This window comes from Etheostoma spectabile, chromosome 8, assembly GCF_008692095.1.
Source record: "Etheostoma spectabile isolate EspeVRDwgs_2016 chromosome 8, UIUC_Espe_1.0, whole genome shotgun sequence".
Taxonomy (NCBI): Eukaryota; Metazoa; Chordata; class Actinopteri; order Perciformes; family Percidae; genus Etheostoma; species Etheostoma spectabile.
In genome coordinates this window covers 35,751,713-35,776,410 of record NC_045740.1, presented here as the reverse complement: position 1 = coordinate 35,776,410, position 24,698 = coordinate 35,751,713, and the positions used below count along the sequence as shown (strand labels likewise).

The 24,698-nt window shown below is 39.5% G+C and overlaps 1 protein-coding gene across 1 annotated transcript in view; it reads left to right on the top strand.

Moving 5' to 3' along the window:
• Positions 1–13,369: 13,369 nt before the first annotated feature.
• Positions 13,370–24,698, top strand: part of ptprjb.1 (protein tyrosine phosphatase receptor type Jb, tandem duplicate 1) — a 61,972-nt gene continuing 50,643 nt past the window's right edge. The window contains exon 1 of the mRNA XM_032523388.1: positions 13,370–13,606. Within this exon, the coding sequence (XP_032379279.1) occupies positions 13,541–13,606 (66 nt within the window). The 5' untranslated portion in view covers positions 13,370–13,540. The remainder of the gene's footprint in view (positions 13,607–24,698) is intronic.

The window sequence follows — 24,698 nt, the reverse complement described above, 5'->3', positions numbered from 1 at the left end:
TTTTAGCAACCTTAGTACTTTTTAGCTATTCATTTCAACACATTAACCAACATACAGTGGGGTTCGAAAGTTTAGGCATCCCAGGCAAAAAAATTGTATTAATGTGCATAAAATTTTGCAGACGCCATTTTTTTGTTTGCTGTTATTTTGATAGTGTAAATGATGGAAATAAAATCTAACTTTTTGTGACATACAGTATAATACAAATGTCTAATCTGTCATTTGATGCCTTTTGGAGATTTTTCCATCTTTTCTTGGCTTCTTTATGCACATTAATATACATTTTTACCTCGGGTGCCTTAACTTTCGAACCCCACTGTGTTTGGCGCTATTAATCTTACTTACTTTTAGAAAATGTTTCCAACAGTTTAAATGTTAATTTAGCCAATATTCCAATTATGTATAATTATTTTTTAATTGTTTATCCATTACTTAGATGTCTCAGCCACTGACCCATTACTTTCAGCTAACTATTCCAACAGTTAACGTTGCTGTACTGTATATCTTTTACTTTTAGCTAACTATTTAGACTTTTCTTGCTTACTAATTCTAATGCACTCCAAATCAGATGTTTTTTCTATTTTTTCAAATTAGCTACAATGTTTCTACGTATCCCTTGGCAACTGCATAAATACCCCCAGTTATATCCCTGGTTACCATGTACCCCTGGTTGGGAGCCACTGCTGGAGATGATATGATTAGTTGTGTTAATGTCTGTGCTGTGATTTTTTTATGTGTTAGCCTGCAGACAGTGAGCAAAAAAGCCCTGCTATTCCCTGTTATTTTAACCTTAATGAAGATTCTGCACGCAGGAGTTGAGTCTCCATGGAAGCTCCCACAAAACTCTCCATAAAACTCACAGTATGGAGCCTGTCCAGCTGGGTCACAACCTCTTGATTAAAATAAAGTCAGAGTGCAGCTCCCTCTTCCCGCCCCGGCTATTACTTATAGCCTGTCAGATGTGAAAGTTGGGAAGTTGGGGCTGGCTGGTTTGCAATTCTGAAATGGCCACCAACCACCTAAAGTAGAAAACCAACATAACAAATAGACATGTACTGCCCATAGATTTAAGCATCTTGCAACCACAAGACAAAGTAGTTTGAATGTATTCAAAACCTTTAAAAGGCGTAAAGACGTAAGTTTTCATTCACATTACTTTTTGTAACCCTTGTTCACTTTATGTCACTTTATTCTAATGAGTTTTCTCTATGTGGTGGTAACAGTAAAACATTAAAAGTCCCATGACATGGTGCTCTTTGGATGCTTTTACATAGACCTTAGTGGCCCCCTAATACTGTATCTAAAATCTCTTTTATGTAGACCTTAGTGACCCCCTAAAACTGTATCTGAAGTCTCTTTTATATAGACCTTAGTGGTCCCCTAATACTGTATCTAAAATCTCTTTTATGTAGACCTTAGTGGCCCCCTAATACTGTATCTAAAATCTCTTTTATGTAGACCTTAGTGGCCCCCTAATACTGTATCTGAAGTCTCTTTTATATAGACCTTAGTGGTCCCCTAATACTGTATCTAAAATCTCTTTTATGTAGACCTTAGTGGCCCCCTAATACTGTATCTAAAATCTCTTTTATGTAGACCTTAGTGGTCCCCTAATACTGTATCTGAAGTCTCTTTTATATAGACCTTAGTGGTCCCCTAATACTGTATCTGAAGTCTCTTTTATATAGACCTTAATGGTCCCCTAATACTGTATCTGAAGTCTCTTTAATATAGACCTTAGTGGTCCCCTAATACTGTATCTGAAGTCTCTTTAATATAGACCTTAGTGGTCCCCTAATACTGTATCTAAAGTCTCTTTTATATAGACCTTAGTGGTCCCCTAATACTGTATCTGAAGTCTCTTTTATATAGACCTTAGTGGTCCCCTAATACTGTATCTGAAGTCTCTTTAATATAGACCTTAGTGGTCCCCTAATACTGTATCTAAAGTCTCTTTTATATAGACCTTAGTGGTCCCCTAATACTGTATCTGAAGTCTCTTTTATATAGACCTTAGTGGTCCCCTAATACTGTATCTGAAGTCTCTTTAATATAGACCTTAGTGGTCCCCTAATACTGTATCTAAAGTCTCTTTTATATAGACCTTAGTGGTCCTCTAATACTGTATCTGAAGTCTCTTTTCCAAAATTCAGCCTTGGTGCAGAATTCCAGCCACTAGAGCCAGTCCCACAATGAGCTTCCCTTAGTATGTGCCATTTCTGAGTCTGTAGCTTTTAAGCAGGAGAGGGGGGGGGGGGGGGGGGGGCACTTCTACTTGTCATACACATTCTTTAACTGGAACACTTCTTTATCTCCCCCATTTTGAGTTGGCGGCTGACAGCCAATGTCCTAACGTAATTAGGAAATTCCTCCATTGTCTTCATTATTTGATCTGGAGCTAGACATATTTTGGTTTATTTCCTGTTTTTTACTTTAACGTTCAAAGGATCACCTTTTCCGACTGATGTACTGTAGTTGGGTCACTTTGTGTCTGCTTGTGCTGCTCTTTGCAGCTCTTTCCTGCTTGCTCTGACAAAATGTGCAATCAAAATATACAGTCAATCATTACAGAGATGCCGTCTGATGTTATCAGGCCTCGTTTCTTTTCCCTCTATCCTTCATTTCTGTTTTTATCATATTACAATACAGACTCTAACGGGCAAAATTTCCATTGCGGTGTCCTTTACAGACACCGTCCCATACAATGTCCCAGGCTTTGACGTCAACCGAGAACACATTTAACAAAAACAATTTTCCTAAAAACACGACCTTGCCTGTTTATTGAAATGTGTCGGATTTGCATCACGTCAACGTTACACATGGGAGCCTTTCGTTGTGAAAAAGAATACAGAAAAAGAACTATTAACAATCGTTTGCATTTTTATTTGCATCACGTGAGTTTATTAAACAATTTCTTTTGTATGTGTCTTTGCACAGGACAAACACACAGGCCTGTGCCTGTTCCGAAAAAAGCAGCCATGCAAATTGTGTTTCTTTATGGCGGTTTTACCTTGCTAAACATTAAAGGGACAGTTCAACATTTTGGAAAATACAGTACACTTTTTTTCTTGCTAGTCATACACCCCAGTCTTTGTGTTAAGCCAACCTGACTAGCTGCTGGTTGGAGATTCATATTTAACGGATACATACTGTATGAAAGTGGTATCTATCTTTTAACTCTAGGCAAGAAAACTGATGAGCGTATTTCCTTAAACATGGTGGCCCTTGCTCTATTTTTTGCCATGCTAGCAGGATAGCAATGCCCACCACTTTGTTCCAGACTGAAAAATCTTAAAAACTATTAAATGGATTATCATGACATGTTGCAAAGACATTCATGGTCCCCACCTGAATTTGGTGATCCTCTGACTTTTCCATCTTTTCATCATCAGGTAAAACTTGTTTAATGCCAATTAGCAAATTTTAGCATTTTCGTTGTGACCATGTTAGCATTTAGTACAAACAAACCACCGCTCACAATGCTGCTAGCATGGCTAAAGACAGGGGCGCAACTACTGAGTGTCACAGGGGTATGCAGCAACAATTTTGCCCCCCCCATAAAAACAAATAAATAAAATGTTCATGCCATCTCCTTGTCAATTCTTATTCTATTTTTAATAGCAGCTTTTTTGCTTTATCCTCTCATTCCATAGACGACAACTCACTACTCGTAGGCTAGTACCTGCTTGCTCAGTGCTCATGGCACCCCCCCCCCCCCCCCCATTCCGTGTCAACGCTCTATGATGGAATCTTATGAGATAGGGCGCCTACTCTAGCCTGTTAATCCTCTAAAATGTTACACAATATTGACGAAAAGGAAAAAAAAAGCGATAGAAATGAACAGCAGCTGCGTATAGGAAGTACCCAAAAAATGTGTTTTTAATATATGTATTTTACCATTGTTTTTGCACCCCTATGCGCTGCAAATAGCGCATTTCCACTTTTTGCACCACTGGCTAAAGACCCTTAATTTATTGATTACAAACTCTAAGTGTAAATTCATCCTATTCCGCCTTATTTAGAAGTCTCACTTTGTTTTGTGGCACCTTGGCATCACTAAAGCATTGGTTGTGCTCCGTAGGCTTTTCACAAAACAGAAGTAGATCGTGATAAATTTGACACCTCACCACCCTAGTATCACTGTGGTGTGATATTTCCAGCACCAACAATAGCCTCCAAATCTAGTTCCATCTACTGTAAATGAGAGATTCTGAAAGTGGGGTCTGTTATCATGCATTGTCTCTTAAGGGGACCTAAATGAAATAAAATAAGAGTTGATGATTTCTGGGATTATTTAAAGTTAATGCTAGAATGACTGGTTTGAGGGACAGGTCATGGCTTGACCTGCTAGTACTTGTCATCATTGGTTGGCTTGGTTAGTTGGTTAGGTTTAGGCGTAAGGAGTAAGATTGGTTAGGGTTAGGGTCAGAATATCAGGGTCAGCCAATCCGAGGCCGAGTAGGGTTAGGGTTAGGGTCATCTGGTGGACCATCCTTTCTAGCATCAACCTTAACCCTTGTGTTGTCCTCCGGTCCAGTTGGACCCGTTTGTTTCATTTTTATTATCAGGAACTTGGCTCTCTTTCAACCAAACTGCCTAAAAATAACATGGATGCCACACAATGTTCTTCAGGTAAAATTAATGATTACTTTAACTTTTTAAATTTTGTTTGTATTATTGAATTTTATGACATTTTTAAAAAATGTGAACAAAACCTCGGAAGAAATGACAAAGAAAGAGACAAAAAGCGCTGAAAACAAACCGAGAAATTGTTTTTGCACAATGTGAAACATGATGTGTAATGTAATGTCAAATAAAAATTAGGCTCTGAATTAAAAAAAAAGAAAAAGCGTAGAAAAAAAACAGCTAAAACATCGGAAAAAGCAAAAGATGATGGTTTGATGGGAAGACAACAAAAGGGTTAAAGCAGTTGCATCCATTTTCAACATGGGAACAAATGGTATTTCAGTGATTTAAAAAATACTAAACAATTTATGGCAGGGAGTTCACAAAGAAACGCACAAGGTAGTGTCATTTCATGACAGCCATGCTTCATTAATTGTTGGGAATGCATGAATTAGCAGCATAATCTAATGCATATATCTATCTGCGCAACACACATCAATCAATGTATAAATGAATGACAATGAGGACAAAAAAGTTCAAGAGAAAGAGAAAAGGGGATGGATTTAAGTGAGGATAGAATGCCACCAGGATAAGTGGAACATCTGATTGGGCAATTACAAAAGATGCTCTCTAATATTTGGATGACATCATTGACATTTTGGAGAGTACAGCGGGACCATGAGCAGCCTGAGATTGATGGTGTATGATACAGACACTAGACCTCTGGGCTTATTTCTGCAAATGGAAATAACGGATGGATTTATGGACTAACTTTACTTTAACTAGTAACTTAAGTAGTAAAAATTTGCAAAAACATTTCTGCCATTCTCCAGAAAAACATGGTAAAGTTTATGATTGGTGTGTCCTATCATCCAGCTATTATACATTTCATGATGTGGCAGAGACAAAATAAAACCAGCAGTGGTGTAAAAGGAAGTTTGGAAGAACATTCACCAGCAAGATCAGACTAGACTAGAATAAAACCGGCATCCTTTACAGTACAAGCACACCCACTTCTGCAACATGCCAGTATTTTACAGTGCAGTCTTGTAAAGCAGGGACATACAGTGTTGATATTAATCTCCACTGACAGAGGACAGCGGGTAGATGGCGGGACAATAACATTTCGAGAAACACCGGCAAAATGAATGCTGTATATATTGTAGCAGAAGCACAGGCCTGCGAAAAAACTCAGACAAACGTGGTGCGACGATCCCTAAAGGATTACACATTTCCTTGGGAATGGTGGGTCAGAGTGAGTTTGTATCATGTCCGTCTCCGTTGGCCATCATCAACGGGCCTCTCACCACAGCCATTGTGAAACTGTCACAAAGCGGTGGCCGCTTTGGCATCCAGTGCACTCTTTAAAGGTCAGGAAATCACCCGCATCTTCAGTGTTAACCCTTGTGTTGTCTTCCCATCAAAATCATGAAAATCAACACTTTTGTTGAGGCCTTCTCATCAACGTTTTTAACTTTTTCTTACGGTTTTGTCTCAACGCTTTGGACGTTTTTCCCCATGTTTTCGATGATCTTTCCGATGAATTTTCAACTCTGCGTAACACTAACTTATTAACTTTAGTTTAACGGTTATTTTTGGAATTTACGTAACAAACCTCATTTACAGGAAATTATACCTAATGTTTGAGTTAGAAAAGCAAAAATTACTTAGACTGTTGAACTTAGACTAGACTATGATCTAAGACTTCATGAGACTATATTATTTAGACTGTATTTAAATAAAAATATGTTGATGGATTACACACTGGATTATGTTCACTTTTTGTCTACTTTTACACTATTTCAAAACCACTTTAATCTTTTCAAATGCTATCAAATTGAATAAACACCGCAAAATGAATGAAAGTAGAGATTTGTACTTGCCAAATAGCGTTGTATGGAATCCATCATGTTATTTTGGGTAGTTAAAAAGAACATTGACATAGGACAACAGGAGGGTTAAGAAGTTTAGTGTGAACACATCAGAGCAATTTACAACTAGAAACCTACTTTGCAGTACTAGTTATAACTGTGTTTTTATTTCCATTTTTGTGAAATGTAAAGTATTATTCTGTCCAAAAGCTGTCTTTTGATTATGGATCGCTCACCTCTTACTAGAAAGGTGATTGCTTGCAAGAGAAGGTTACACTCCACATGATTTCTGTTGAAATGGATTCCAGTGGGGACCAAGTTTCACTGTAAAAAAAGAAAAGAAAGAAAGAATCAAAACGTCTTTAAAAAAAACTTGGATTTTAGATGTTGTACAAAGGAAGGCTCGTTCTTACACTGACCTTGGTCATGCGCAAGACTAATTGCGATCTGGCATGACTTTAGTGACATTACGACAAAGCTCACTGGATGTACTTCTCACTGGATCTACTAATCTGCTCGGTAGGGAATTTTGCAACCATTAATGCACATTAGAAACTTCCAAAAGAAGTTTCTTACAGTAGCCCTCTGCTTTGCCAGGAAGTGCCTAGCCATCACATGGAAGTCGGATTCCCATCTCCCCGTGGGATTGCACGGGTTATTGCACTTGAAAGGATCACGTATACTCTATATTATTGAATGTGATATCTTTCTCGAGATGTGGCGGCCCTATTTGGCTTATATGGATACCTTGTCGACTCATATAGCAGACTACATTTTTATGCTAAATTATCTCTTCACATTCCCTCTCTTTTCTTGCTTTTTCTGCTCCTTTTGAGAAGGGTCTTTCTCCCTTGTAAGTGGGTCACGAAAGGGATTGTGAGTTATGTCTTTGTGAGTTTATGTATGTTTCAGTAAACTGAGAATTTCAAAATAAAATATTCAACAACAAAGAATATGGCTAGATGCTCTTGGCCAGGTCATGTTTGTAAATGAGAATTGGTTCTCAAACAGTTTACCTGGATAAATAAAGGTAAAAAAAAAAAAAAGATGCACTGTGTATGGTTCCATTTTTCATTTGCAAGACCGTTAATTTCTACTTAGTAAAGTATCGATTTGGGACTCAGTGTCTTGCCCAAAAAAAACTTTGGAGCTGGGGATTGGTCCGCCAACCCTGTGATTAGTAGCTGAGCAGATCTACCTGGACCATCTTCCAGATTACTGGGGAACCAAGGAGGCAACAAAGACGGTGACCAGCTCCATCAAGCAGGAGAAAGAAGTTGGAGAAACCAGGGAGGGACAATTGAAACAGCGGTGCTTTTGGGACTGTGACCCAGATATGTTGTAATGACATTCACATCCACTTCATATAGTGAGTGGCGAGATGTTCCGAGGTGAGAAAATAGGGTTTGAACTCCTCTGTCAAACTTGTTTTCATTCTTCACACAATTACTTCTTTCACTTTTTGATCTACCGGTCAGTTTTGGTTCCCCGACCTATGGTCATGAAGGCTGGGTCATGGCCGAAAGAGCAAGATCCAGGGTACAAGCTGCCCAAATGGGGTTCCTCAGATGGGGGGCCTTAGAGATAGGGTGAGAAGCTCAGTCTTCTGAGCGGAGCGCCAAAAGGAGCCAGTTGAGGTGGTTTGGGCATCTGGTAAGGATGCCTCCTGGGGGCCTCCCTAGGGAGGTGTTCCAGGCATGTCCAGCTGGGAGGAGGCCTCGGTGAAGACCCAGGACTAGGTGGAGGGATTGTATCTCCAACCTGGCCTGGGAACGCCTCGGGATCCCCCAGTCGGAGCTGGTTGATGTGGCTCGGGAAAGGGAAGTTTGGGGTCCCCTGCTGGAGCTGCTGCGCCCGCGACCCAACAATAAGCGGATGAAGATGGATGGAGGGACTTTTCGTGTACCTGCCGCTATGCCCATTTGTAAAGTTCAGTCACGCTTGTCCCTTTTCAGCAAGCTCCCCCCCACCCCTTCAGAACAGGCATAACACTTCTGCCTTTAGAATTGATTGAATGACACTTGATAAGACTTAGACTTCTCTTTATTAATCCTTTTGGGATGACTCACGCAAGGAAATTGAAATTTCCAGCAGCAGTTTTCAACAAGAATACAGAATAAGTAGAATAGAGTATAGAGGGAAAAAAGACAAAGACAGTATAAAGATAACAGTAATAATTATAACAATAAAACCCTTTGGCTATAAAAAAGCAATTTACCATGAATCAGTCAAGGCTCAGTGTCGAGTCAAGTGTTCAAGTGTCCAGGTATTTATGTGAGTCCAGGTGTGTGTGTGTATGTCCTACTGTCCTCTTTTTGTCTGTCCTTTACCATAGTTCCTCCTTCCCTTGAGTGAGGAGTTGTACAGTCTGATGGCATGAGGGACAAAGGAATCCTTGAGTCTGCAGGTCCTACACTTCAGCCATATGTTTAATACAGTAGTCTCCAGTCGAGCTGCTGAGTGTCCATCAGATCTTCCGGGTGTAAATGTGAACAGGGCATTCTTTTATAAATGAGAGCACTTTTCTTCACTACACACAGTATGTGATGGTGAATTGATGTAAACATTTAAAGCTTGAACACAGACACTACAAAAACATAAAAAAGGGTTTCTTACAAAAACTGGTGGTCAACACTGTGATGAATTAACAAAACTGTGAATGTGAAAGCTATAGGGGTACACAGCAGTTATCCATGAGGGATGAAGGGAAGGAAAAACAATGGGGGGAATAATAAGGAGATGAGTATTTTCTTGCCATGTTCCATACATTTTAATTAAACATATTTGCACGGGATCAAAGTTGAATTTCTGATCAGGTATCCATTTGTAACATTGAAGTAAAATGACAGTTTCTTTTAGTCTTTCTCGCGTCCCAAGGTGGTTTGTCTGCTGGTTTCACAGCCAGCGATGCACAAGAGCAGTCTGTTATTTGCTGTTTCCTGTTCAGCGCCCTGTGACAAAGCTGATTAAAATGCACCATAGATAAACTACATGACCAGCCCACGTCGTGCACGCTCACATTGCTAATTCTTTAAAAAGACACCTCAGGGGCACAGGGTGAATTTGAACCTGCACTGTTCCTTTTTTTGCACTTCCTCTCTGTTCAAAGTGCAAAAAACAAAAAAAAAGAACACTGCAAGTACAAAGTCACCCAATGACACTGTGGTCTTTTTTAGACTCCTTTCTAGCTCCAACACCACTGTTCTGCAGTTGAGCCGGAAATGAACTAAAACTTCTTCTTCTTTGTTTTGTGGCAGTTTGTAATCACAAAATGACCTTAAACTTAATCGCAAGTCATTCTTTATTTGGCAAACAACTTTTCCATCAGCGTTTATTGCATAAGCCGTATATCGAGATAAAGTCCGATGAGACAAACGTCCAGTATTTTCGATTTGTGAGTCGATATTCATGAAATTCCATTGAATTTTACGGTTTCCATAAGGCATTTCTCATTCGATAGATAGATAGATAGATAGATAGATAGATAGATAGATAGATAGATAGATAGATAGATAGATAGATAGATAGATAGATGTTTATTGATCCCAAGGAAAATGGCAAATTTCGGTGTTACAGCAGCAAAATCAGTCACAAAGCATGTGTGCATTTGGATGAAAACGTGTGGATGGAAACATGGCTACTAACTGAGACTTAATTGGGATTCTGTGAAAATTCACAGATCCAGTTTCTTTTTTTTATCTTCCCCTTAACATTTAAAGGAATCTACATGCATGTGTGTGTGCTCAAATATGGCTTCTGGAAAGAAAATAAAGGTTAAAAATGAATTATCAAACAGACATTAGAAGTTCCCCATACTTTCCAGAGCTACGCGTGCATTCGCCGGGAGTCCTTCTTGACGCACACCATCTCGAACATCTCTCTCAGATAAGGCCGAGGATGATCGGGAATGTCTGGCTGCCGAATCTCTGGGATCTCCGTTTACTTTATGTTTATTCATCCATATGGCCGTCCACTATGTGCTAACGTTAGCATTACAAGCCGCAATGATTCTGTCGATTCTTCTTGTAGTGGTGCGTCAAGTGCAACGTATAGTCCCATCCAATTAGATTGAATTCAGTATTGATGACGTGAAAAATAATAACGGTAACCACTGACATTATTCGAAACCAACGTGAAGAGCCAATCTTGTGAAAAAAGTAAAAAGTCGGCACAAAAATAAATAGTAAAGTAAAAATATCTGAAAAATCAACTTGATTGCAGTAACAAAGTGTTTGTATGCATACATGTTGCAGCAGTATGGGCAGGTAGGGGACATATACTGCATTTCTTTTGTCTTTCTGATACAAACGGTCGCTGAGAAAATAAAGGAAATGTAAAAAAAGTGCTGCAACTGCCCCCACTCTCCCCATCTCTTTTAATCTATTAAAAAGAGCCGCCGACCTGCAAATTTTTGTTTTTCTGAGTCAAAATTTCAAATGAAAACCTTTTTATCAACGATTTGTTTGTCTTTTTTGACCCTTTTGTGTCTTTCCGCCATTGTTTTTTGCCATTTTTTCAAAAGAAATTGTCATTTTCTGAGCCTTTTGAATTTTTTGGTGGGATTTTTCCAAAATGTTTGAAGCTTGTTTTTACATTTGTCACTATTCGTCACTACATTTAAAATGCCTAACTTTGTTCGGCATTTTGTTACATTTTTATTTATTTTTTACTTTACATTTGTTCACATTTTAGTCACTTTTGTTGATTTTTGTCTTTTTTTTTTTTTTTTTACGATTGTCACTCACAAGTTCTTTTATCAATTATTTCTTCTCTCCAAATGCTACAATATTGACAAAAAACACCCAAATTCAATGAAAGTAGTGAACTGATTATTTATTTAACTTGTGAGGAGCGTTGTAGGGAACCACCCACGTTACTTTTTTGGACAATTTGTTTGAAAGAAACCCAAATCTCTGATATAGAAACTTTTTGGAAAGGGGTCAAATTTGACCCAAAGACACCAGGAGGGTTAAGTGAAAATGGGAATGTAAAACCTGCACTAGTTGCAGTTTTTTTTGTATAAATTGAATATATTTACAGTTTGGACTGTTGGTCAAACAAACAAGCAGTGTGGAGACGCTGCCTCGGCTTCTGGGAACATGCCATGACAATTTTTTATCAACAAATAGCATCAGAGTACAGTGTATATAGAGTATTCAACAAATGTACAATTGTTTTGATGCAAACAATCACTAGCTGCAGCTGTAATTCTGGTTTTGGAGAATAAATATTCAAATAACAGGTTTGTGGTGCTCAGGAAATTTCCTCTAACAGCTTTACAGATGATTTTCTGAGGACCACAATGGAAATAAGTCCTGGACTGTATCCTCGATTGTATTTGATGTCTTTTCATGTGTAAATGACAATGACAAATGTTTGTAATGATTGAGCATGGCCACTGTCCCCTCTCCTGCTTATGAGCCTGTGATTCCTTGCTTTTTGCCTCTGCTCATGTGAAGTCAGTGGCGTGTCATGTTTGCGACAGGCCAGTAACTTCTGGGATGTTTCCCAAAAACACCAAACGTGTGCCGAGGCCGCTCGGCTTTGTGTGGTATCAGTAAACGGATCCATCCGATGCATTCCTCCACCTTGCCTGGCCAAATTATGGCAAGAATGCGGGGTTACTCTCTCCTTTCTGCATGACCGGGCAGCCCTTGCATTCAGGCTGTCGAAGCTGCAGCACATGAAGCCGTGACATTAATACACAGTCACACACCAGCTGACCAGCTTCTTACTGCAGGACAATGTGCAGGCATGCATTTACTATGGAGTGCTTTGTGTTGTAGTTTGAGTAGTTCCATCAACATTTTCAAGAATCTCATGGAATATTAATGTGCACAAAACAGGAGTCCATACGGCTTATAAGTGGGTGAAGGTATAACCTTATATGGTGAATTCATCTCTACCCTTTCTGGACCTTAAGTTCTGTTCAAAGAGAGGCCATTACATATATGTAGATATATAGATAAATATATATATGTATATATATATATATGTATATATATATATATATATATATATATATATATATATATATATATATATATATATATCTAACAATAGAGAGAGAGAGAGAGAGAGAGAGAGAGAGAGAGAGATAATTGGTACACACACACACACACACACACACACACACACACATATAGGCAATATATATGTAGGTTATGTTATCATCTCATTGACTTGACACAGTGTTTATCTGTCATAATTACTCATAATTATAATTTAAGCAGTGGTACCCCCTCGGGTAAAAGTAGTTTTTCTGCGTTTTTTTAGGCACCTAATTTTGTAATTTGTGTCTTTTCTGTTTATCATTAATAGAAAGAAAAAAAAACCACAAGCGCCAAGCGTCATCAGATTTCCCTGAATGTGTGCATGGTAAATAAATGACTTCAACGGAAACACCTGTTGTCCTTCATACATTCTTGCCGATGGACCATGACGATGCTCAACACCTAGAACCCGTCCAAATATAGATTCTACAATCATCAATGCGTGTCTGCGTGACAATTTTTGAAGGCGCATTTCAACCCTTGCAAACCAAAAATAGGCTAGGAAAACAATAAATCACTCATTTAATTGAATGTGTTTTTTATTTATAGTTTATCTATAATATATCATTTTGGCATAGATTTACACTGACTATTTTACACATGATAAAGAGACGAGTTTGCCTTTCCAAGGACATATGATGGCACTTTTTTTTTAATTTGATGCTTCTTCACAGAATCACCGGCAAATACCAGTTCTCTGCCCAACACACAGTCAGAGCCCCGCGCTCCCACCACTGTGTGTATTTACGCCCCAAAGAGAGAGGGGGAAACCGATGATGAGAGGAGTGGCACACTTCACCAAACTTCCCGGAGTGACGCGCTCGGCCGCCGCTCCTCCCCCGTTCAACAGCGAGAAGAGAAAGTTCTGACTTTTAAATCTCCTCATGTAGCGTTAGCGGTGAGCCTCTTCAAGCGACAAAGAAAGTTTGGACATGAAAGTTCTGAAGTGAAAAGTCCCTTGAATCTGTTTTCCCGAAAGCGTGCGGCACGATGAAGCCACGGCCGCGCTTCAGCGTCTCTCCGTGGACTCTCCTGGTCTTCAGCGCTCTCCTCAAGGTAAAAAAAAAAAAAGAAGGCTTTTTACTCCTTTAGATTTTCAGAACTGAACCAGCTGGTGTTTTGTTCATGACAACGGGGCGCTTTGTTTGAATGATGAAGGTCAGTTTTCATGCGCGCGTGCGTGAGCGCACCTGTTGCGCAGGTAGCTGCTGGGCTCTAAGGGGATTTACTCATCTGGGCAGGACTGGTTCCAGATTACACTTGAAAAGTTTATGAAAGCCAATATCACCTGTTACAAACCAAATTCACCCTAAGAAGGTTTGGTGCCATGGTTTTCCATGAGAAGAAGAGCCCTTTGAAGGTTTTAATTGGATTCAAATTTATGTCAGCAAGTTATTAATACCGACCTTCCGTTGGAGAGGTGCAACAATGGTGGGCCATTTATTGGAAGACGTGGTGAGCCTATATCAAGTCTAATGATGTAGGATTTATTTGTGAAAATAAAAATGCATTATTTTGAAATGTTTGACAAGTAATCTGAGATCCTATGTATATGCACTATCTTTATTGGACAGTTGTTTATCCAGGATTGCACTTGTGGTGTTGTGTTAAATGCATCCCCCCTGAACAAAGACCCACCTGACTTGTCCCACTAGTCTTTCTGGAGAGAGAGAGAGAGAGAGAGAGAGAGAGAGAGAGAGAGGGAGAAAGGGGGAGAGAGGTTGAGAATGGCATGTGAGGATGTGTGTGGCACACACTAAGGGGTCAGGAATGGAATGATGTGCACGTGTATCTGTCACTGCTGCAGCGACAACAACACACTTACTGCAAAAAAACCTCCAGGTGAGGAGCGTTGGGTGGATGTGTACTGTATGTGTACAAAAAGTACACGCAGTACAACAACTGTGTGACTCTGACACCAGAGACAGCGCTTTGAGTAACTTCTCCTACCAACGGTCAATGGTTGCTTCCTTCAGCTATAACCCCAATATTATAAAAGCATCAGATTAGAAAGCAAAGACGCTAAAAAAATTTCCTTTTAGGTATGATAACTTATTAATGTGCTAGGTTTTAATGCCAACACATCATACAAAAACACTTACACGTTTATACACAGACTGTAAGGTGGACCTCATTTGAATCACAAAATGGAATATTGAAATACACGCTTTGCATTTCATAACCTGGTGCCAACATCCAATTATTGAATCAATGGAATCTATGATTAATCTATGATGATAGTGTACAATTATACAACTATAATGTTTCTTTATGCTTTAGACTCAAGGTCCAGATAAAAAGTACACACGACACATTACAAGAGAAGTACAAACCAAACACACAAACATAAATACATATAGACAAACTGACTCCCAAAAATATCACAAAAGAGACACACAGACATACAAACCTACCAATAGCAATGCCCACTGATTAAAACAGGTACAGGTGCTTGTTCCAGTGATTCCGCATTTTTGATGAATATCTGATATCACTAAGTGCAGGATTGGTTTTAGCATTTCAAATGGTATTATTTGACTCGGTTAATCGGCGTATGAATCTGTACATAAGATTTCCTCAGCAGAGCGTGGAAGGTGGGAACATTACACAAAAGTGAATGATCTACTTCTTGTTGCAGTCAAACCGAACGTCAACAACGTTTCACTTCCTGTCTGCAGATTTCAGGCTCAAAGTGGAATTGAGTTCAAGTAGTAGTGCAAAAATTGAAAATTGTTGAAGGGTGCGTGAATGATTGGCCCATCATTTTAGTGTATTATCATGTATTGGTTTGTTCTGTCATGGTAAAATAAAACTACACATGCAATATTTGTGGACTATGATCCCACAGCTTGGAATATTATTTCATCATTAGCTTATTCTTGACCTCGGAAATATTAGTTATTAGACAAAATAATAATGATGAAGACTGTAAAGCTGCGGAATATGCATACGGGAAGGCCTAAGTCAAGATCTTTTTGTCATATTGGTTCTCAAATGTAGGCATTAATTGTGTTATGGTGAAACGCCGATGTCACATTGGAGGAAGTAAAGGTAATGGCGTGTTGACTTAATCAACAATGAAGAGAACGCGTTGGGCAAAGATGAAAACACACATGCAAATGACCTGCCACCACCACAGCTGGCTTTGATACTGTGAAGAGAGAGAGGCAGCTTTACAGACGCTGGTGATTGTCTATATAAGATTTAAGTGCATGTTACGGTGCTAAAAATCCTTTTTTATTGAGTTATACAGGTATGACAGCCCATTTTCAGGGATTCTTAATACATGTTGTGAGAAAGAGCCTACTTGACTGCTGACTACAATAATATTCCATTATAATTACATTACATTATCAATTACCATCTGACACCAGAATTTTGGGATTTCCTTGCCATAAATATAGACATTTTTACCATGAATTGGAGCCTAAAAATGTATCAGAATGCAGGAATTGAAGTCTTTTTCCCTCAAAATTGCCTGGGGATGGACCCCAGAAACACCCCTTCTTTATGTTTCCACCAAAAGGCCGATTCTAAGAAAGTAAAATCCCTGAAGTATAATCACAGACAGCCATAAAAACACACTTTAATAGCAGATCTGGAGAGTTAAAAACTGATGAAAAGATTGGGGACCAGACAGACAATATGCACAGTGTCAATAGAATGAAATACGGACAATTGAAGACTGACAGTGACAATAAAAAAAAAGAAAGACAGTATGTGTAAATTTGTTATAAACGTGTGCTCTTTAACCCAAAAAATGTTCAGACTTTTTCTAGTTTTCACTACCACCACCTTACTACCACTAGTTTTACACTACTTTATGGAATTCACAGTCGATAACCCTCATTGATATAGAACTATACCTAACATTTGAATGAAAAAAGCAGAAATTTTGAATTATTTTGACCAATAGTTAAGATCAGAGGAACGCACAGATGATTTTAGTCAGGAACTAAAGTGAGCGTTGTATGGAATCCTATCCATTTTTTGTGGTAATTTGGTTAAAACAAATAATTTTGCTTATATTATTTCACCATCTGTACAGATGTAATTAGTGAATGCATGCGTCCGTGGGTGGGGCTGCGTAGGCATGGGAATGTGGGCTGGTGTGGCTAAAGTTCCAGGGCTGAATTTTTGTCCCAGTCCGCCCCTGGAATCCGGAGTTATTTCACTTTGAATTTGACATTGTTGAGCCTAAAGTTGTGCTCAGTAATTAATAGTTCAGAGACAGTCGTGATTTTCTCATTTAGAGACAGAGACATCGTACGGTTGGATGAAATTGAAAGAGGTCGACATTTAAAAGTGTGAAGACCAAGCGAGGAACGAGTCTGTTCACACTGCCGCCAGGATATGGAAACAGAATTACAGAATTAATTATTTCCTGTGTACACGTCCCAAATATGAACACCTAAGAACCAAATATTTCCAACAATTTGAAAAACATATACCAGGCTTCACTACCTACACCGAGGACAAACCGCTTCCTTTTTTATTAGGGGAAATATGTCTTCCCCTGACACAATACAAGGCTGAATAAATAGAGAATTGCATATATTATCATTTTTATTTTCTATTCTTTTTGTACTATTATTGTTTCAATGTACCCTTTGAGGGACATACGCACATAATTTGTTTAGTATCTACAATTATATCATAAGTATCCTGTTTACTTGTATTATTAAATCAGATGTATTTAGTCCTTGTTGTTGTTTATATGTATGTCTGTTCCTATGCTTTGGCAACAAAGATGTATTTTTGTCATGCCAATAAAGCAACATGAAATTGAAAATTGAAATAGAGAGAGAGAGAGAGAGAGAGACGCCAATTATTAATCAAAACTTCGATCAAAAAAAATCCAATCGTAATAGAACCCATTGTAGACATTTAAAAATGACTGACAGGGACATCACCCGATTCAGGTATCCATGTAGCATTTTGTAAAAACATATTTCACGTGCCAAGACACATGCTAAATAATGCCTGCAGAGCGGAACTCAAGTCAACATCCCCTCCATGTTACAACTGAAAGAGCCATCACATTCTACAACCACCTGAAAACAAGCACCCCCCGTAGTTTCCACCATAAAGCACTACACTGAAGGAGAGAAACTTATAGAAAAGCCCCCTCAGTCAACTAGGCCTCAGCTCCCTCACCTCAACACAGCCCCCAGAACCCCAAGACACCCCCGCAAACCATCTGGCCCAACCAAATAATCTGCAGACAAAAGGAGAAATCACACACTGGCAAGACACTACATCACATCACACATCACTACATCAGATATACATATATATATATATATACTTGGGCCTCTCTGTGAACAAAACTTAAGGTCCAGAAGGTATAGAGATGAATTCACCATATAAGGTAATACCTTCACCCACTTATAAGCCATATGGACTCCTGTTTTGTGCACATTAATATTCCATGAGATATATAAGTGATTGTTACTTAGCTCTAATATGACGACACATTGTAGCAGAATACTTGTGCACCACACGTGAGCAAAGACTCAGAAAGACCATGAGCAGGTAAAGAGTGAGTTGCCACAGTCTGGATGTGGAAACCGGCTGCCACAGACAGACCTGGACCCCCAGAGGGGGACAGACTAGACTAGACTAGAAGTAGAGACAGAGCATCACTTTCTACTCTGCTGTGACGAATACAAACAAATTAGACAAATCTTCTACCCCAAATGTAAAAGTCAACGTAAATGATTCGAGACACTTTCAGACCGGCACAAACTGAAATTTGTTTTAGGCGAGAATTCAAACGGCTGATGACCACGGAAACACCACAAAGGAGTAAACCACCACTCCTAAACCTCCACCTAGATCAATAGTTTCCTATCAGTGCCAGTCACATGCAGATACCGCGACAAAGAGCGGCTCCTCAACCAAGAACGGGTTAGTTGCCTAAGGACTGTTAGCCAGTATCATTAACCATGCCTTTTTCTGTTGTCAGCATAGATTTTCTGTAATCTTTCTGTCATTTTTATCCACTATCAAACATTTGAAGTGGAGATAAAAAACGGCCCTGGCATTTCCATCCACCGGGGGGGGGTTTGGCAACTCGCAGATAGAACTTTTGACACATGGAAAGAAGACGCGCTTTTAATAGCCACAGTGATGGTGCACGTAAACTCCCATGCACCGAAACATAGACATATCAATGCACAACCCTAATGCCTTCCAACGCTCAGTTGGCTAAAGAAAATTATTATTGACGCTTGGAAGGGGACTGAGAGAAATGATATGGCTATGGCTATGACAATCATGCAGCTCTCTGATTGGTCGGACGGCCCAAACAGCCCACGAGGGCCCGCGGCCCCTCTGGCTTCTGCCCAAATTCCATATTACCAGTCCGCAGAGATGGCAAAAGTTCTCACTCAGCATCTGAACATGGAGTCTAATAATAATAATAAATGTAATATGTCAATGTAATATTTCAATCATGTCGCCGTCCATAATACTATGCTAACATTATCGCCATCAAGCCGCAATGATTTGCCGCCAAATCTGTCCAGTCATCTTGTAGTGGTGCGGAAGTGCAAGGTATTGTCCCATCCAATAAGTTTTACCTGAAATTAATTCAAACTAAAGTAACAAACCAATCGTTAATTGAATTGAAATACTGATATTCGTGTCAAAAATGTAAGGAGTAAAAGTAAAAAGTCGGCACAAAAATAAATAGTAAAGTAAAAAATATCTGAAAAATCTTTTTGAGTACGGTAACAAAGTATTTGTACTGCGTTACTTCCCATCTCGGCCAGTCCGTCACTTATTCCTGTATGTTAGAGATACATTATGACAACAATTTTAACAAAGTTAGCGTTCATGCTGTAGTTTATGTATATGCTATCTTCTTTGGCAATGTAAGCAATGACAATAAAGCTTTATAATTGAAATTGAGAGGGAGAGAGACGTGTTGAGTGGGATATTAGTGGCCAGATGTTGTTGATGGCCACACACAACCCAAAGGTTTAAGGGACAAAACATATTGTAATAGTTTTTCTTGTTTTTGTCTTGATTTTCCTCTTTCTTCCTGCGTGTTTTCCGCTCTTTTCTTCTGGCTTCATTATAGTCCTCTTACTCTTTTAATCTGGGTCTGAGGGTTTGTCAGCACTTCATTGCCAAATTCAGGAAGTTGTGATGGGGCGCGACACCTTTGTGTTCCTCTTTGGTCAGGTTGCAGATCATAACTTAATAATACATTAAACTAAATACTGGAGCAAATGTCTTTTCTTCCAAAAATAGTATACTGTACTGGCTGCATTTGGGTCATCGTGCGGTCTATATTGACAACATTTCCTTTACAGGATTGTCCCTCATTTACTTAATGTTTTTATTTTTGTATGTAAATTCAACATAGTCACTAAAAGCACAGAAGCGAGGAAGTTACAGTAGAAAAAGGGGAAATATGTTGCTTCCCTGAACGGAAATATTTTTTTGCATAGTGACAATTTGCCATTCTGAACACATTAACATGACCAATCAGTACGCGTCACAGTCTGCATGTTGACTACCTGTTTACAGTGAATTTTGTTGTTGTTGTTTTTTAGTTTGTATCTTGGTTTGAATTTCATTTTCCCTTTGATATTTTTTTTTTAGATTTTGATCTTAATTGTCCGAGATTGATAAGCTTGTTCACCAACCTACACAGTCCTACACCTACTGTATATTCAAATATTTGTTCTTGTATTTTATTCCTATTATTATTTCATGTATATTGTGTGTATGTACATTGTATCCTAGTATTTCATTTATATTTATTTTATTTCTGTGCTGTGTGACTGATTTTTGCTGCTGTAATGCTGTAATTTCCCATTTTATTGGATCACTATCTATCTATCTATCTATCTATCTATCTATCTATCTATCTATCTATCTATCTATCTATCTATCTATCTATCTACCTGATGATGCTATGATAGGCTGACTGAACACTACCAAGAAAAATAATACTTCCCCAGCTTCCCCAGTCTAATTTTAGTTATCTATGGGTCAATGTCATCCCTTAACCCTTGTGTTGTCTTCAGGTCAAATTGACCCGTTCCAAAGTGTTTTATGTCAGAAATATGGATTTCTTTCAATCAAATTGCCCAATAATAATATGGATGGTTCCATACAACATTCTTCAGGTAATTTCAATGATTACTTTCATTGAATTTTTTGGTTGTTTTATTTAATCTTATAGCATTTTAATTTTTTTTTTTTTTTTGGTTTCAAAACAGTATCCGGGTTAAACTTTGACATCTAGCCATTTCTGATCCACTCAACATCCTCTGATCTTAACTAATAGTCAAAATAATTCATAATTCCTGCCTTTTTAACAAAAAACCTATGTATAATTTGACATAAATGAGGTTTGTTGACCATGAATTACAAGAATAAATGTAAAACCTCTTACAAAACCAGCTCAGGTTTTTAAAAAAGCTCCAAAATTAATTAATTAAAAAGTGACAAATAAATCTGAAAAAAGTGACAAAAACATCGGAAAAGCACCATCAAAAAATTCATTTTCAGTTTTGATCAGGAAGGACAAGTTCATGGTTAATGGGAAGAAAATACAAGGGTTAAACTGGCCCTCCGCTGGTACCTCTGGGCGACTTCAACATCCAGACAGAGAAGTCAACTTTCTTTCTTCTTTTGCCCTCTCCCTCTTGCCTTCCCCAGTCATTCACAAAGCTGGCAACCCCTAGATCTCATATTCACTAGAAACTGCTCTACATCCAACCTCGCTGTTACTCCACTCCATACCTCAGACCATTTCTTCATCTCTTACTCTCTCCCACTCTCCCAAGCTCACAACCATATCTCAAGAGACACTATACCTGTCCACCGTAACATTTGTTCACTCTTCTCTGGCTGTATCTGCTTTATCAACCCTCCCTCCATCTGATTGTTTCGTACTCGTGCATCCCAACGCTGCCACAGACACTCTCATCTCTGCTCTATCCTCCTGTCTTGACTCCCTCTGCCCCCTTACTTCACGGCAGGCTCGCAAGTCCTTCCCAGCTACGTGGTTATCTGACTCAGTGCGTGTTGAAAGATCAACTGTACAGGCAGCGGAAAGGACATGGCGGAAATCTAAACACCCAGATGATATGCTTACCTATCAGTCTCTTCTTTCCTGCTTCCCTGCCTCTATTCCCGCAGCAAAAGCTCTGTTTATCACCAACCAAAAAGACTTTTCTCCATCTTCTCTAACCTTCTAGATCCCCCCGGTCCACCTCCTCCTTCCTACCAACCCACTACTTTGTAAAAAAAGATATATAACATACACTCTTCAATCTCCACCACACGTTCTGAATTCAATTTTCCATCCATCACATCCAGTACTCTTTCCTCTTTCACCCCTCTATCTACAAATCAAATTCTGACATTGATTACCTCCCCCCACCCAACCACCTGCCCCCTTTGTCCTATCCCTTTTCACCTTCTCCAGTCTATGGCTCCTGACCTTCTTCCTTTCCTCGTCCCATTTCTCTTGGAGAGGATCTACCTCAGGGATCTGTCCTGGGTCCCCTCCTCTTCTCTTTGTACACCAACTCACTCGGGTTTGTCATTCACTCGCATGGTTTTTCTTATTACAGCTACGCAGATGACACCCAACTAATTTTGTCCTTTCCGGAGTCTGAAACGCAAGTAGCAGCAAGTATCTCGGCCTGTCTGACTGACATTATTTCTTGGATGTCCACGCACCATCTGAAACCGTGACAAGACTGCTTTTCCTTCCAGGGACGGGCTCTTCTACCCAAGACCTGACTATAACAATTGACAACTCTGTACTAGTCCCCACCCAGACTGCTAGAAACCTGGGTGTGACACTTGACGACTCACTCTCCTTCACTGCCAACATTGCTGCAGCTACCCAATCGTGTAGATACATGCTGCATAACATCAGAAGGATGCGTCCCCAGAAGGTTGGTTGGCTCAGGTTCTGGTTCAGTCTCTAGTCATCTCACGTCTAGACTACTGCAACTACCTCCTGAATGGCCTGCCTGCATGCATGTGCCATCCGGCCCCTGCAGCTCATTCAGAGCGCAGCAGCTCGACTTGTCTTCAACCTCCCCGAGTTCTCTCACCCTACACCCCTCCTCCGCTCTCTTCAATGGTTACTAGTTGCTGCCTGCATCCGCTTCAAGACACTAGTACTTGCATTCAGGGCCACAAATGGATCAGCCCCAGCTTACATCCAGTTCATGGTTAAACCCTATACCCCAACCTGCCCACTCTGCTCTTCATCAGCCAACCTGCTTGCTGCCCCCTCACAGCGAGGGACAACTAATCACTCAACAAAGTGCCGACTGTTTGCTGTCCTGGCTCCAAAATGGTGGAATAAGCTCCCTATTGACAGGATGGCCAAAAGACTGCGCATCTTCCGCCAAAGGCTAAAAACACATCTCTTCCAACATTTGACTCTTTGTAGTTTTGCTTATTTAAAGCTAATGTACTTGCACTTACTACTTGTTGTCTGGAGTTTGCACCTACAGGGTTGAAAGTACCTATTTGGAAGTTATTTTGGATAAAAGCGTCAGCTAAATGACATGTAATGCAATGTAAATGTAAAACATGTCTATGGTATTCTATATGTATCTGGTGAAAATAATAATTCCTTGGGGTAAAAAGTAATTCAAGAATCTTCACTGTTATCATCACTTTTTTGGACAAGTGGAGCTAAGATGGAATAATATGAGGTCACCAAACTCCATTAATCAATAAGATCTCTGAAGAGGTATACTTAGGCAGAATAATTGAAAACACCAGAGGCACGTTCAGACTCAAAACCTTGATGTGACAGTGTGCACCGTTTCGCTACAGTTTCCTGGTTGAACATGTTTCCTCAGAACGGTGTGCAACAGGCTTTGAGAGGTTTTTTCTCATTTGGTGGTGATGATAAAAAGGCAGTGTTTCTTCTTAAATTAATATACAGTATAACACTAAATTAAACAGAACTGACACATTAACATGTTAGTGCACATTCAGTTTTTATATCTAAGTTCTTTATTGATTCTGTCCTTTCTCTCAGGCACTTCCAGTCGACAGCTCTTCTGCTTGAAATGTCCATTCAGTAGTTAATATACTGTTCTTCTTTTTTTGTATTTAGGAACATTTTGTGACTTTTGTCCGGCCATCATGGAAGTCAGAAGGAAGAAGTTTTTATTAGGCGCAGTTTAGAGAAGTGCATGCAAAGTCACAGCTTGACATATTGGTGACCCAGGAAAAGTACAACACTTTGCATAATTATGGAGCCTTTCTCTGTTCCTATCCATATCTGTTTCTCACACTCGCTCTGACTATGGCCTCCTCACAGCATGCAGAAATGGTAACTTTGCTATCAACAGAGGACATCTTGGAACAAGGAAACAGGACCTTTTCCAAGACTTAAATGAGCTGGCCTGTCTGTGGTTCTGGACTGATGAACACTGATATTCTAATGCCTTGCACTACTATAAAATGTGGATGACGTGTGATGACTTCATGACGTCTGATGTGAACACAAGTATCCCTCTCTAAAATGTATTCTTCTCGCTGTATCTAGATTAGAACGCTTGAATCCCATTATTGATCTAAAGTGCAAAAGTCAGAAGTCAAGTTCTCCTTTGTGGAATGCTGCAGCCTCCACTTTCGCCCACTCCCAACCCCCATCCATCTGTTTTAGGACGGTCCACTTTCAAATTAAATCTCGAAACCGGCTGCCGTCAACCAGGGTTGTGACTGGAAGCTCAGCGTGTACAAGATGAATTACAAAGACTCACAGTTCCCCAATCCATGTAAATGAGACACTGGTTCCTCTCTCGGCCTCAAAGGCCTTATTGTCAGCAGATAGCTATCGTTCTACCAGTGGCCTCTGAGCGAGTCACGACCATGCGAGGCTGTAGTGGGGATGAAAATTACATTTTTTCTTCTTTCACTTTTCTCTCACCCACTCGATCACACTGCCTTTCCAGATGGAGAGCTGGATTGCTTTCAATAAGATTTTTAATGCCCCATTAGTACAAAATGATCATATAACAGCCTGTCTGGGGCAGTTGTTGAAAGGAGTGTTTTTAAAGGCAAAAAGTTGGTGGGTCCACCATTTTGGTCCAGACTGCGATATCTCAAAAATTGTTGGATGCAGTGACATGACATTTTGCACAGG